At 38.8% G+C, this 15112-nt stretch overlaps 1 protein-coding gene across 4 annotated transcripts in view; it reads left to right on the forward strand.

Moving 5' to 3' along the window:
- The window catches only part of acsl3b (acyl-CoA synthetase long chain family member 3b), a 43138-nt gene extending 39854 nt beyond the window's left edge, over positions 1-3284 (forward strand). For 3 of the 4 annotated variants that reach the window (XM_068224337.2, XM_005163548.6, XM_073918313.1), the window contains one exon: positions 652-3282. In XM_068224337.2, coding sequence (XP_068080438.2) covers positions 652-809 — 158 coding nt within the window. In that variant the 3' untranslated portion in view covers positions 810-3282. 4 annotated transcript variants of the gene reach the window in all.
- The last annotated feature ends 11828 nt before the right edge of the window (positions 3285-15112 follow it).

Here is a 15112-nt window from a genome sequence, read left to right on the forward strand (position 1 = left end):
TGACTTACTAACGAAACCAAGTTATTCATGTGCACGCGCAAACCCAGGAGATTTGAAACCTGCGGCCCCGCCCTCTGACACAGACACACACACACAAACATGCCGGTCGATTGAAGTCGTCAAACTGCAGATGGATATTATTGAGCTCCGATAGATCTCGAGAATCCCCTGGCTTATTTATGGTTAATGATAAATTAGGGATTTCTGTGGAGAGACATACTGCTGACTAAGAGCTCATCTATGAAGCCAATTTGGTTTGGTCAATTCACATGTCGCATGTCTTTGGACTGTGGCACGAGGAGAACAAATAAACTCCGCACAGAAACTTTGACTGGCCTAGTAAGACTTAAACCAGTGACATTCTTGTTGTGAGGCAACAGTGCTAATCACCGGGCCGCAGTGCCGCCCAATCTCTGAAAAGGGAGGGGGAGTAGGGGTGGAAGGGAGGATTCTTAAAGACAAAGATAACTGAAGTAAGAAACTCTGGCTATTTATGGTGTGTTAGGAATCATCTGATTGGTGAGTCATGTGTTAACTAATCCGGGACCAGCCGTGGTCAATCATAAGCATGTGATTCTCTCAATCATTTTATGAAAAAAGTTCACTTATGCACTGAATTTAAAATGAAATGTGTTTTGTTTTGATTGACAGGTAAGCTGGAACGCTTCGAGATCCCAAAGAAAATCTGTCTGAGCGCTGAACCATGGACACCAGAGACAGGCCTGGTTACTGACGCCTTCAAACTGAAACGCAAGGAACTAAAAACACACTATCAGGACGATATCGAGAGGATGTACGGCGGCAAGTGAATGAAACCAAGGGTCAGTCAGCGGTGTGACGTGGGGGGAGGGAGGGGGGATTTTAGGACACACCAAACCACAATGCCTATATACAAATGAAACAACCCACAGTCCTCTGCCTTCCTGCACCATGTGATGCTCTGCGATCAAAACAGGGACACACTTGAATTTTGTTCGGTTTTGTTTGATGAGAAGGGACAGAACGACTTGTACTCGATTTGTAACTGAAACAGGTTACGAATAATGCACTTTTCTCAGATGACTCCCCGGAGAGTGACACACAATGCAACCAACAGACTGAAAGACTTTTAGATCCCGCCCACATTTCTTTTTTCACTCTCATTGGCTCGCTCTGATAGACTCGCCCCTCGCCCCGCCCACACGTTGTTCTGCAGGCAGATGCGCTTGATGGTTCCACCCAGTCGCGAAGCAGTCACACTGAATTCTCATCTCGAGTCTACGCAGGGAAACCTTTTAGGATTTGACGATTTTTTTTGTTGCTTGTTTCTGTTACCCATTTTTCAGACTTAATTTTTTTTTACTTTGAAGATTGTTCTTGTGGTTTGAAAGTGCTTTTTGAGCCGTGCAAGATTTGGATGTATATGGAATGCTTCTTTAAATGTATGTTACAATGCTACTTTTTTCTAAATGAGCTTGGTCCTTTGTACTTGACATTTTGTTACTTTTAAACCTCGGTTTCTGTTGTTTACCTGTCTCCAAAGGCTGTTGTCCTGTACGATACTGAATGATGTAGTTCAAGTGCTAGTGCACACTGAGGACTGTGTTACTAGACCAAATAATGCAGAAACTCCTATCAATCCAGACCAGTATTACACCAGACAGCTGTTACATAGAGCATTCTTAAGCCAGAGACTTGCTCAAATACTACAGCGAGCTGCGGGTTTATTGGTCAGGGCAACTTTAACATCAATCCAATTTCACATTATCCAAATATTGTGCATTTCCATGTCAATGAGTTGCCGTCCACCCCAAGTGAATGCATTTAATATTCAGTCTGCAATTGAAAGATACACTCCTCATATCACTCCCACATTCCTTTCATTACGTTTACATGGTTCACACTCCATATTTACAGCATATTCCTTTGAACTCATTTGTAAAGCCTTTAAACGTACTCCTTGTATGTGATCATACGATGTCAGCCATTGTGTTGCATGGATGTTTTGCAGGGGAACCAAGTGTTGAGTAGTTTGTTTTGTTTTCTTATAAGGCCATTTTTTATTATAATAATATTGTGATATCGTAATTGTAGACAACAATTAGTGACTTCAACAAAGAGGAAACGTATGAATTTGAATGTGCAATATACTTCTGTATTTTGAGATCCATCAAATAGTACGCACAGTCCGGCCCCGAGAGCATGAATGTCTCCAGGCTCTCCGATGTAACAAGATTTATTCTGCTTCTCAGACTGATGCATCATGATTCACATTAGACTCTGCATGATTGGGGAGATGTAAACCAAACAAATAAGCTCCAAATAAGATCTTGTAAATGTTGCATTTGCAAAATGGGGGGGCGAAACTGTACATTTATTCATTCTTTATGTAGAAAATGTACTGTTTTTTGTTGATTTTCAGCACTTAAAATTTTCAAGACCACCTGTTCACATTTTGATTCATTCCTAATGTTTTCTTTAGGCAGATTTTAATGAAGATTTAGTTGTAGAAACACTCCAGCTTCATGTTGCTCATTGCTATAAGTACTTTTTATGTTTGTCCAAAAAGGAACTGAAGGCAAATAGCGTTCCTAGACAAGTCTGCCTTTCCTGAGCTTGATGGATGATGTTGATTGCCTTTGTTTTTTTTACACAGTAGAAATGAATAATAGGAATTTATACTTTTGATAATTTATTTCTGATTCAGGGAGTGACTCACTCCAAGCTGCTGTACTGCTCACCTTGATTGTGCTTCATTTGCATCCCGCAATATCATTGGTTCCTGCAACAAAAGCAGGTGGCCAATCAGCCATTACCCTAGAGAGAACTCCTCAGCATTGCTAAGTGTAATCTGATTGGTGTGTACACCTGTCAGTCTTTCCTTTGGCAACCGCTAATCCAAATGAATCAGCCTGTTAGACGCTGCTGATCATGCCATCAACAAGTCCGCATATTTAACGAACCTAATTTTATCCAAATGATGCTTGACGGCTGCACACAGACCTACTGAGCCTTTTTAGATGCTGGTGGATTCATTCTCTCTCCTGTTACCTGTCGCTCTGTACTGTAAATAGGACTTTTATGTCAGAAACTCAGTTGCATTTAGCAGATGTACAAATGTAATATCTCCTTTAAATATGGTTAATCTTTGTTACTGAACGGGTTTGGGCTTTATTTTTTTTCTCCTCTTTGTGGATGGTTACTGTCTTAAGATAAGCAGGTCATAGCAAACCAACAACTGCTCTATTTATTTGTAGTTTGGCCTTGAAACTATGTTACACAGAATAAAGTTTTGTGAATTACGAGGGGTATTGCTTTGGGTGTTATTCATTTGTCAAAAATGAGTTCAATTTGAAAATGATCAGGGTTAACAAATGTATGCTTGTTATTTAGATTTCGTTTAAATTCACTTGTGTGTTTATATTATGTAGATCTATAAGATATCGAGAGTAAAATTTAATATTACATTTAACTGAATCTCATAACTGCTGTTCACCAGTAGATGTCACCATCAGATAATGTACCCTAGAGACACACTGAAATCTTCTGTACTGCAGTAATAGAATCAAATAATAATAGTATACAAGTAGCATATCATATTATAATGCAATTTCACAAAATACGTCATATGCAATATTTGCTAACATTATGCCATATTAAAGTTAAAGGTCTCATGAAATATATATATATATATATATATATATATATATATATATATATATATATATGTATATGTATATATATATATGTTTTTTTTAGATGTTAGTATCAGTTTTATTTATTTTTAGGATATCTATGTGCTACTGTGCCCCAAAAACAGTGGCACAATACACATTTAAAAGATATAAATCTGATATGAACATGTCAAGCTTGTAGTTTGTTACTTCTGCCCAAATTGACCACACCAGTTTCTCATCATGACCAATCAAAAGCTCTCTAGTATCTGACATGCCCCAGACATTTAGGCTGCATTTACACTGCAGATCTTGATGGTCAATTCCGATTTTGTGACTATTCGATTTTTTTTGCTGACCTGCTTACATTATCTCCTTAAAAGTTACTCGTATCCAATCATCTGCACTGCACATGGCAAAGGCGCAATGGCCAGGAAAAAAAAAGAGCGTGCGCTGACTAACAGCTGATATTCTTTTCTCTATTCCTGTGTGTAATCTGTTCGCATCGTTTGACAAGCTGTTTTACTATAGTTTATGACAGAAAGGTTCTCATTTGTCTATCTTCTTTTGATATGTAGGCTTTTTTAAACCTTTAGGTTTAAAAAAAAAATTAATGTAATGTCCATGGCGTGATTTATGCACATGATGTAGCTATGCATTAGTTTTATTTTAGTTGATACTGGTTACATGGCCAACATTGCGCTTAGATATACACAACATGTGTTAAACATTATGTTTTAACTAGAATGGACAGATGAGGTCCAGCAGTAGATCCGAGATGGACTGGCTAATTAAAGCTGCTCTTCGCGGGGGAGGTGATGACGGAGCTCCTGCTGACAGGCTGGGGGTCAGAGTCTGCATAAGTTGAGGCACATCGTGAAAAACGTCCTGTCTTTTTGAATAAACTGCCGATTTGAGTTAAAACTATATTCTCGCCTGAAAAACTCTTAAAAGTTTAATTTGTGACACAGCAAAGGAGTAATTTTTAAATTGTGCAGGTTTTCTCCTCCACATTTAGCTTTCGCTGGTTGGGTTGCAATGCATTCTGGGATACCCATGCTTCGCACAAGTCACCTCTTGATACATCCCCGACAAAAGGGGTGGAGCAAGTACACATCCGGGAATTTTATCTGTACTTGGCAAGATGTTAACTTTGAATTGGAACAGTTCTTCGGTGATGGTTGATGACGTTTCACAAGGACACAAGAACGCAAGTACAGACAAAAACGCAGATTGAGAAACAGCCCATGTCCAACCCTCTCATCGTGTTTCGGTTGAGATTACATCAAACATCAAATAAAAATGCATATTTCAAAGCACTTCATATAACCTATAAAGAATTTAAAATTCACTGTTAATTCCAAGCATCCAGATTAGCAGATGCAGAATGAATATGCAAATTTACTCAAATATGTCCTGTTATTAAATATATGTCCAGGATTTTTGTCTACTGTTTCCCCCAACATTCTTCAGAATATTTTATTTCACAGAAAATTTTATTTCAGGACATTTACAGAAGAAAGAAATTCATAAATGTTTGGAACCATTCGAGTGTGTGTACAGTGCATCCAGAAAGTGTTTCATAGCGCTTCACTTTTTCCACATTTTTTTGTTACAGCCTTATTCCAAAATGAATTAAATTCATTTATTGCCTCAAAATTCTACACACAATCTCCCATAATGACAAAGTGAAAAAAGTTTTTGCCAATTTATTAAAAATACAAAATTTGAAAAATCACATGTTCAGAAGAGTTCCCAGACTTTACCGTGAAGCTCTAAATTGACCTCAGGAACATTCTGTTTCCACTGATCATTCTTGAGATGTTTCAGCAGCTTAATTGGAGTTCACCTGTGGTAAATTCAGTTGATTGGACATGATTTGAAAAGGCATACACCTGGTCTATATAAGCTCTCAGGGCTGACAGTGAATGTCAAAGCACAAACGAAGCATGAAGACTAAAAATAGCAACGGTGTCAATTTCAATACCGCTGTACAGTCATAAAAAACAATGCACTTAAATAGGAGACAAGTATTAAATATTAAATATTATTTATTTAATGCCTACAAATGCATATGTGTGATTGTCATCACGGAACAGTGTGGAGGAGAGAGAGAGGTGGGGTAGCAAGTCGGGCAACAAGTGACCTGCAGTTTGGCAGTATTTCTGGTAGACGTGGTAAATGTGAAATAGAGGTCTGCATTCCCGCTGCTGTACTGCGGAAGCCGACCAGATTTTTTTGCTGTGCAGGAATAAATTTCAGAATAAAGCGCGGGAGCGGTCGGTAACTCTGATGTAATTTGAAAGGGAGCGGTCGCACGGTCTAACAATATCGCTCCCACGTTCTTCTGTGGAGAGAGGAGAACCTTACAGAAGGACAACCATCTGTGCAGCAATCCACCAATCAGGCCTGTATGGTAGAGTGGCCAGACGGAAGCCCCTCCCTACCTGGAATTTGCTAAAAGTCATCTGAAGGACTCTCAGACCATAATAACCTAAATTCTCTGGTCTGATGAGACTAAAATTCAACTCTTTGCAGTAAATGCCAGGCGTTATGTTTAGAGAAAACCAGGCACCGCTCATCACCAGGCTAACACCATCCCAACAGTGAAGCATGGTGGTGGCAGCATCATGCTGTGGGGATGTTTTTCATCAGCAGGAACTGGGAGACTAGTCAGGATAGAGGCAAAGATGAATGCAGCAATGTACAGAGACATCCTGAATAAAGACCTGCTTCAGAGTGCTCTTGATCTCAGACTGGGGCAACAGTTCATCATCCAGCAGGACAATGACCCAAAGCACACCGCCAAACTATCAATGGAGTGGCTTCACAACAACTTGGTGAATGTCCTTGAGTGTCCCAGCCAGAGTCCAGACCTAAATTTTATTGAGCATCTCTGGATAGATCTGAAAATGACTATACACTGTTGCTTCCCATCCAACCTGATAGAGCTTGAGAGGTACTGCAAAGAGGAATGGGCAAACATTCCCCAAAACAGGTGTGCCTAGCTTGAGGCATCATATTTAAAAAGACTTGAGGCTGTAATTGCTGCCAAAGGTGAATCAACAAAGTATTGAACAAATAATAAATAAAATGATACATCCATAACCTTGCTCGGTTTCTGTAAGAGCTTTTTCTTTAAAGATCCAGGCGTTGAATCCTTAGCGGATGTGCTCAGCAAAAAAGAATCTTTTAATGAGCACCTACACAACTAAACAAGTCTGTCCTTAGAACAAGTATTGGTGGTCATGGAAACCAAGGCTACAAGCTGACAGCGGCGGTCTTTTGAGATCATCAGGAGTTGGAGACGCACAGGAGACAAAGACATTCTTAGAAACTTGGTGACAAGTCAGTGAATGGCATTATAGAAGAGGTGTTGAAAACATTGAATCAAAGATCAGGCTCTTGATGAAAAAGAATGAGTCAAGCGCTGCACACAGCTGTGGATCAGATACAGATTCCTGCAAGATGACTCAGACATCCCTTATTCATGCTACATCAAATTTCATACTGATGCATGGATGTATGTATTTATGGATGATGGATAGATAGATAGATAGATAGATAGATAGATAGATAGATAGATAGATAGACAGACAGACAGACAGACAGACAGACAGACAGATAGACAGATAGACAGATAGACAGACAGACAGACAGACAGACAGATAGATAGATAGATAGATAGATAGATAGATAGACAGACAGACAGACAGACAGACAGACAGACAGACAGACAGATAGATAGATAGATAGATAGATAGATAGATAGATAGATAGATAGACAGATAGACAGACAGACAGATAGACAGATAGATAGACAGACAGACAGACAGACAGACAGATAGATAGACAGATAGACAGACAGACAGACAGACAGACAGACAGACAGACAGACAGACAGACAGATAGATAGATAGATAGATAGATAGATAGATAGATAGATAGATAGATAGATAGATAGATAGATAGATAGATAGAATGTATACATGATAGATAATAATAATAAAATAATAATAATTCATTTTATTTGTAAATGGTGCCTTTTTAGATACCCAAGGTCGCCTTACAATAAGCATCAGCAGACATGCTAAACAAATTAAACATTACTAAAAACAATCATTGACCAAACAAGTTAAAACACAATAGCGAACATAAAAGAACATAATAAAAACATGATAAAAAAAAATAAAAATAAAAATGTTAAGTAAAAGCCTGCTTAAAAAGATGGGTCTTTAGACGTGATTTAAAATTGTGGAGACTATCACTGCTCCTAAGATCTAGTGGAAGTGAGTTCCATAGCTGAGGAGCCATAGAGCTAAAAGATCTGTCTCCCATTGTGCTCAATCGAGTGCGAGGTGGTACAAAGGTGAAGTTGTTGGCTGATCTATGGGTACGAGAAGGGGTGTAGATATGGAGAAGTTCAGTCAGATATTGAGGAGCGAGATTATGAAGTGCCTTGAAAGTTAGAAGTAATATTTTAAAATCAATTAGATGAGCAATGAGAAGATGGGCAGATAGACATGTATTAAATCTGGCATGGATATATATTTAGGTTTGATTTCAAACTCTTTGACTGGGTCACTGGCTACAAATCCGCCGACAAGCGAGAGAAGGAATATCTCTCAGAAGATCTGCTGGGAGCTTGTGGTAAACATGAATCGCTGCCAAACGCATCATGGTTCTCCCAGTCTCAATTTATGACTAATTCTCAGAAGCCTCTCTAACAGCATGTATTATTTTGTATTTAGGACTTGCACCTTTTGTTCCAGTCTCACCTTAATGAACACTGAAGAATCCGCACATCATTTTTCATCCAATCAAACACCTTAATTAAAAACATCCCTCACTTAGAGTCGATAGTATTGATTATTGTCTATTTCTCACTTGCCCCTAACACACACACGCACGCACGCACGCATGATTTACAATTAAATGGTGCTCACAACATAAGAATTAACATAATTTGACTTACAATGGGATTATTGTAGAGAGCAGATTTTGTCCTCCTTTGCTTTAATGACAGCATTATATTAAATATTTACAAAAGCCAAAACTATAAGCCCATCTGTATATTTTCTCCACCTTTTATTTAAGATTTTTTCAACACATTTCTAAACATAATAGTTGTAATGACTGATTTCTAATAAATGATTTATTTTAGCCATTATGATAGTAAATACTATTTTACTAGATCTTTTTCAAGATACCAGTCTTCAGCTTAGAAATAATTAAAGGCTTAATAAAGTGAATTAGGCAGGTTCGGGTAATTAGGCAAGTCACTGTATAACAATGGTTTGTTCTGTAGTCAGTTGAAAAAAAATATTGCTTAAAGTGGCTGATCACACCAAACTCACATTTCTGTTCCAAAATCGCAAGGTACACCACACTGCCTTTTTTGTTGACAAGAAAAAAAGTGCAGAGTGCTTTTTATGTTGCTAGGCAATGACTGAATCAGCTGCCTATTGTAAGTTAAATATTAAAATGTAATAATGTTGTGATATTCAAGATTTGTGAAGTCATAGAGCTCCGGATAACTTGAAACAACAACCACAAGTCTCTCCTCCATCTTCAAAAGTCTCTGTAAACATCTTGACAACACAAACACTGCTGTCACCTCAACGGAAAGCCCGCCTCTGCCTCATCGTCGTGAAGTTTGTCGACAATTGGCGATGGACGATGTCATCGTCTATCGGCCTAACCCTAACTCGCACAAATGCTCCAAAATATATTTTGAGGTTGCATAGATAAAATTTCAGGAGCATATGCGACGAAAATGGTCGCAATTTCGAGCCCTGTAGAGTAATATGATGGGTATTTAAAGGCTGAAACTTTACAGACACATTCTAGAGACACCAAAGACCTGCTGAATCTTAAATCTTGAAAAAGGGGTAAAAAAAAAAAAAAAGGTTCCCTTTAAAATGTTTATTAAAAATTTAAAAAATGCTTTTTGCTAGCCAAAATAAAACAAATAAGACTTTCTCCAGAGGAAAAAAAATATTATAGGAAATACTGTGAAAAAAATCCTTGTTCTGTGTAACATCATTTGGGAAATATTTATATAATATTAATATAATAAATATTATTTATACACAGTCAAAAATCATACACACGCAGTTAATTTCCATGTTTAAACCAAATTTTGAATCCCAGATGTTAGACCTCACTGTACATTACACAACATGTCAATGTCAATTACATCAGCAGTTTACAGAACAGAGTGGTTGTGTACGGATTCCAAAAGGATGAAGAGGTGTGTGTGTGTGAGAGAGAGAGAGACAGCAGACTGACTGTCAGAATGTGTTTGCTTTTCTTCAACTGTGGCGTTGGCAGGAAGGGATGGCGAATGACACATCAGAAGAAAAGCAATAAACAAAATCATCATGGGTGGAAGATGAGGGGAAACCTTTGATTGACTCCTACATGCGGTATACTTATATACACACATGCATATATTTACCCACACCCAAGGACAGATTGGAGTGGGCACATCTACATACAGTATGAGTCACCGCTGCTCAACCTTTCTCAGTCTCTCTCTGTCTATTCAATTTAGCCGGTTTTATTGGCTTGACAAACAACTGTATTTTTGAAGTGGGAGCATTTGCAGTGTTTTAATGAACCGTCTATAGAAAATATGGTTGCTTCTGGTGCTCGACACAATGCCAGGGTGTTGCTATGTAGTTACTAGAATAAACTGGATGGTTGCTAGGTTGTTGGTTTTCTAGAGTGCATTAGTGCTATATTGATATATTAAAATATTAATATTACTATATTGTAATAATGGTAATAATAATTTTATGTTTGTGTCATAGTGCAGAGGTCCTCACCCACCAGGCTCAATTGATACCAGGCCGCACAAAAAAAAATCCTTAATTAATTCTGTTTTTTTATCATCTGAGTCTGAACAATCTTTATTTTGAAAAATAATCGTATTCTCTCACTTACATCTCGGCACTTGAGCACCCAGATTTAACCAACAAGCAGCAAAATGAGTAAGAAACAGACATCTTTGGAAAGGTTCTTTGCTAAGGGGAAAAGGCCCGGTGAAGAACCCGTAAACTACCAAGAAATGTATCTGCAGCCCATTTGTCAGCAAATCAGGTGAATCCACCAATGTCTGTGCAAGAAGATCAACTGCCGAAGATCGCAATGACGGTGGCCTTTTAGGGGCCGTTTGCATATCGCGTCTTTTCTAGAGTTTGCACAAGTTCATTATTTCCAATGAAGGTGCACTTCCAGACGCACACAGTTAAATGAATACTGGGAGCACACCGCGAGTCATGTGACAAGAACTGATCGATCAGCTTCAGCTTGCATGGAATATACACATTTCTGTAGACTAATGATCTCAGAAAAACACAGAACACCCGAACACTGCACTGCCTACCAAACTAAAAACCACAAATAACCCCAACACCCACCCCCCTCCCCTCCACTTCTTATGAAAATGAATATTTTTATACATCTCTCAGTGAATATAGACAATAGGGATGTCAAAATGAATTGTTTTGATGCACTGCAATGCAGATGAAGAAGAAAATAATCATCCAGACTCTTACCAGCAACAAGTTCAAAAGCAAGGGTTGTTAAGGTATGCGGTTGTGTAAGTGCCCTTGGCAAAGGTAATTCGAACCTTTGTGATGGCATCATTAATGCTAAAAAAAAATTTGAGCACAATATGCTGCCTGGGCGAAGCAGTGGCGCAGTAGGTAATGCTGTCGCCTCACAGCAAGAAGGTCTCTGGGTCGAGCCTCGGCTCAGTTGGCGTTTCTGTGTGGAGTTTGCATGTTCTCTCTGCGTTCGCGTGGGTTTCCTACAGGTGCTCCGGTTTCCCCCACAGTCCAAAGACATGCGGTACAGGTGAATTTGGTAGGCTAAATTGTCCATAGTGTATGAGTGTGTGTGTGGATGTTTCCCAGAGATGGGTTGCAGCTGGAAGGACATCCGCTGCATAAAAACTTGCTGGATAAGTTGGCGGTTCATTCTGCTGTGGCGACCCCAGATTAATAAAGGGACTAAGCCGACAAGAAAATGACTGAATGAATAAATATGCTGCCGCCTTTTCCAGGGACGCCATGCATATTTCAGCAAGACAATGCATAACCACATTCTGCACACATAACACCAACAGTAAGTCCAGGCCGTAGAGAAGGAGGATACAGGTCATTGACTGGCCATCCAGCAGTCCCAACCTGCCTCCAACAGAGAATGTGTTGCGCATTTTTAAGTGCAAAATGTGACAACAAAGACCCCGTACTGTTGCTCACCTTAAGACTTGTTTGCAGGACGAATGGGTCAAAATTACACCTGAAACACCTTAACACTTGGTGTCTTTAGCCTCTAAACTCCACTTGCCTTTGATAGCAAAAGCTGCTATGTCCAGGCACATTTTGAATCATATGTTTTCAATGTAGCGGCGCGCTGATAAGTCGGCTTTTATGAGAAGGCTGTTTAATTCAAATTCAGAAGTAGATTTTAAAATATTGAGTTCTATGAACTCCATAAACATTTCCAACTGACACAGGATGGCAAACGAAAATGTCCCTAACCTCAATACTCTTTCCATTATAAGAAAAAGTGGCACTACTTTGAATGAGTCCAATTTACTATACATTAAACGACAACTCCATTTTACGAAAGACAGAGTTAAGATGCTGTTGTTTATCCCACATGGATGCTATGAAGATAAACAAGTGACGAAAAAGAGACCAAGAGATCAAGAGGACCAAGTGCAGTTTCATTTAATTTCAATGTCTTGAAATTCAATGTCCCAATATGTGGATTTAGAGGTTTTCACAAAAAAGCACAAGTGGATTTAGCTGGTTGTCACAAAAGAAAATCTACCTTGTTAAAAACCAAAGAATTGTCTAAAGTGACATTTTTGAAAAAAAAAAAATTTTATTTACTAGCTAATAACCTTATCATTACACATAAAATGAAACTTCTAAACCTAATCAGAGCAGAGGAGCCTGATAGAAAATGCTTATTTACAAGAAAAGAGGTCTGATGGATTTAGAGGGTTTTGCATCTGAACTCTTTATATATTTGCTTAATGCAACTCAGATTAATGAAAATATTTGTAAGAAAATATCTGTCAGATTAGGACTGGCCGATAAACAATATTTTATCGAATGAGGATACAATTTATGTCAGTAATAATGATAAGCTCTGGAGTCTGGACTTTTACTCTATACTGATATAAGAGCAAATCATACGGCAAAAATGTGCAACAATGGGAATCTAGAAGTGTGTTGATATCAGAGATGTAAAGAATTTTTGGCCAAGTATGTTATGCTATACAATGGACCCTCTATTTTTTTGTGGCTTCAATCATCGTAGGTGTACTCTTTTAAATCTGGAAGCATTAACAACTTATATTGATATGGAAAATAATTAACGAGATTCCATTTATGCCATATGGCCCAGCCCTCTGTCAGATTAATTAAATTACACACAAATGCATATATTAGCTCAATAAAACTTAGATTTATGAAATTATCTCTGCAGAATCAATGCTGCAATAGCCTGACAAATTAATAACAAGCAGACCACTAAATTTATAAAAACAATAATAACAAAAAATAACGATGCAAAATGAAATTATTACAAAAATACCGAAAGTATGTTTATCATTTCGCAAATTTAAACTACAGCAGTAGCTGGTGTGAGGCTGTGTGTGTTCTGTTGGAATCAATAAGAGAGAGAGAGTAAGGTAGAGAGAGAGAGAGAGAGAAAGAGTGTGTGCGTAGTTGGAGATATTGATATGTCTGGTATATGAGTCATCACTGGGATATATTTATAGCCCCTCCACAGAGAAGAGAGAGAGCGAACGAGAGAGAGAGAGAGAGAGAGGAAGGGAGGGAGGGTGTCTCTGTGTACGTGTGGGAAGAGAAGATCTAATGAGAAAGTCGCTGTTTGGTCAAACTCTTGGCACTTTTAGCACTGTGACAGGACTGTCACCCCTTTCCCTTAAGTACAGGCCTCCTCCGGCTCTCTCTCCATCTGTGCAGATGTAGAGCTGGACCATTTTAATGAACACAAAGACTCCAACTGCGATCAGCCACACAAGAAAAGGTCATTTTCCTGTGTTTTCCCCTCAATGCTTAGTGTTTTTCTCAGAAGTGTGATTCATTAAAGGTGTGAAAACATTCTGGACAAACACACACACTCACGCATTCATGCAGTTGCTTGGCTCATTTCATGACTGTTTATAATTATAACCATATCTGCGGCGTTCTGTATGAGGAATCTAATTTCGCACAATCTGCCACAATAACAACAGTGGGTTCTTGCTGGTTTTGCGTGGGCTGCCGGGAGTGTCACAGTCGGTCTCTATCAGAGATTCACAAAAAAAAAAAAACAGTCTCAACTACTGAAATGACAGAAGAAGGTTATCCATTATTTTCATGTGGATCCTCAAACCTCATACGACCCCGTAAATGATTTGTAAATGCTGACACACACCTACTCTAACAGCAAAATGGGCATTCACAGCAGTGTTTCCGCAGGTATACTAACACTGCACATCGAATATGTTTACATGGACACCAATACTCCGATTTTAATACAATAAAGACACTACTCTGATTAAGAGTCTACCAGTCATAATCTGGCTAAAGTCATAATCGAACTAAACCGAAATGGAACTAAGACATGTGGAGTATGCCGATTTTAGTGCCATTTTTAACGTGCAGTACAGACATGTGAACACCTTAATCAAACTGTACGCATCATGTAGGACTTTTCGCTGCATTTTGCGACAGGATAACCCATACACACCGCTGTTTGACACTATTCTCTGTACCTACCAAGTCAGTAAAGGGCCACAGACACCAGCATCACGAAATGCGGACGTTTTTTCTTTCCATTTAGCATGTGGTATCAAATTCCATTAACAAAACTGTTCCACTGGTCCTTACTTCATATTTGCTTCCAATAATTAATTTGACAAGGGGCATGAATTAAATGTTCCTGAATAAAGTGAAACTCCCAAACTGAAAGCGCGAGCAAAAAACGTCTATGTGTGCACAGGCCTTTAACTGAATATCTTCTTCATTGCTGTCTCTGTCGTGGACTGCTGTTTGCGTGATGCAGTAGGAGAAACAAACACGCATGTGGTAACGGGCGCGCACAGGCAACAAAACAGCTACAATGTAATTTTTTTCTCCAAGATTCCCATATTTAGCAGGGTATAATAAATTATCTGATGAGTATTCTGAGCTGAAACTTTACAAATACATTTTGGAGACACCAAAGGCTTATCTTGCATCTTGTAAAAGGGGTAAGATAGGAGCCTTTTAAGAAGAGCAGCTAGTGCAAACCTACCCAGCACATTAGGCCTGGTTTATATTCGATGCGTCCGCTAGTTCGCTTTAGTGCACCCGGCGAATGTGACATCATCGTGGAGTTGGCGGAGGTTCGCTTTGGGTGCGCGAGACATGATTTCAGCTGGCGGG

The sequence above is a fragment of the Danio rerio genome, chromosome 2 (genome assembly GCF_049306965.1).
Source record: "Danio rerio strain Tuebingen ecotype United States chromosome 2, GRCz12tu, whole genome shotgun sequence".
NCBI classification, from domain to species: Eukaryota; Metazoa; Chordata; class Actinopteri; order Cypriniformes; family Danionidae; genus Danio; species Danio rerio.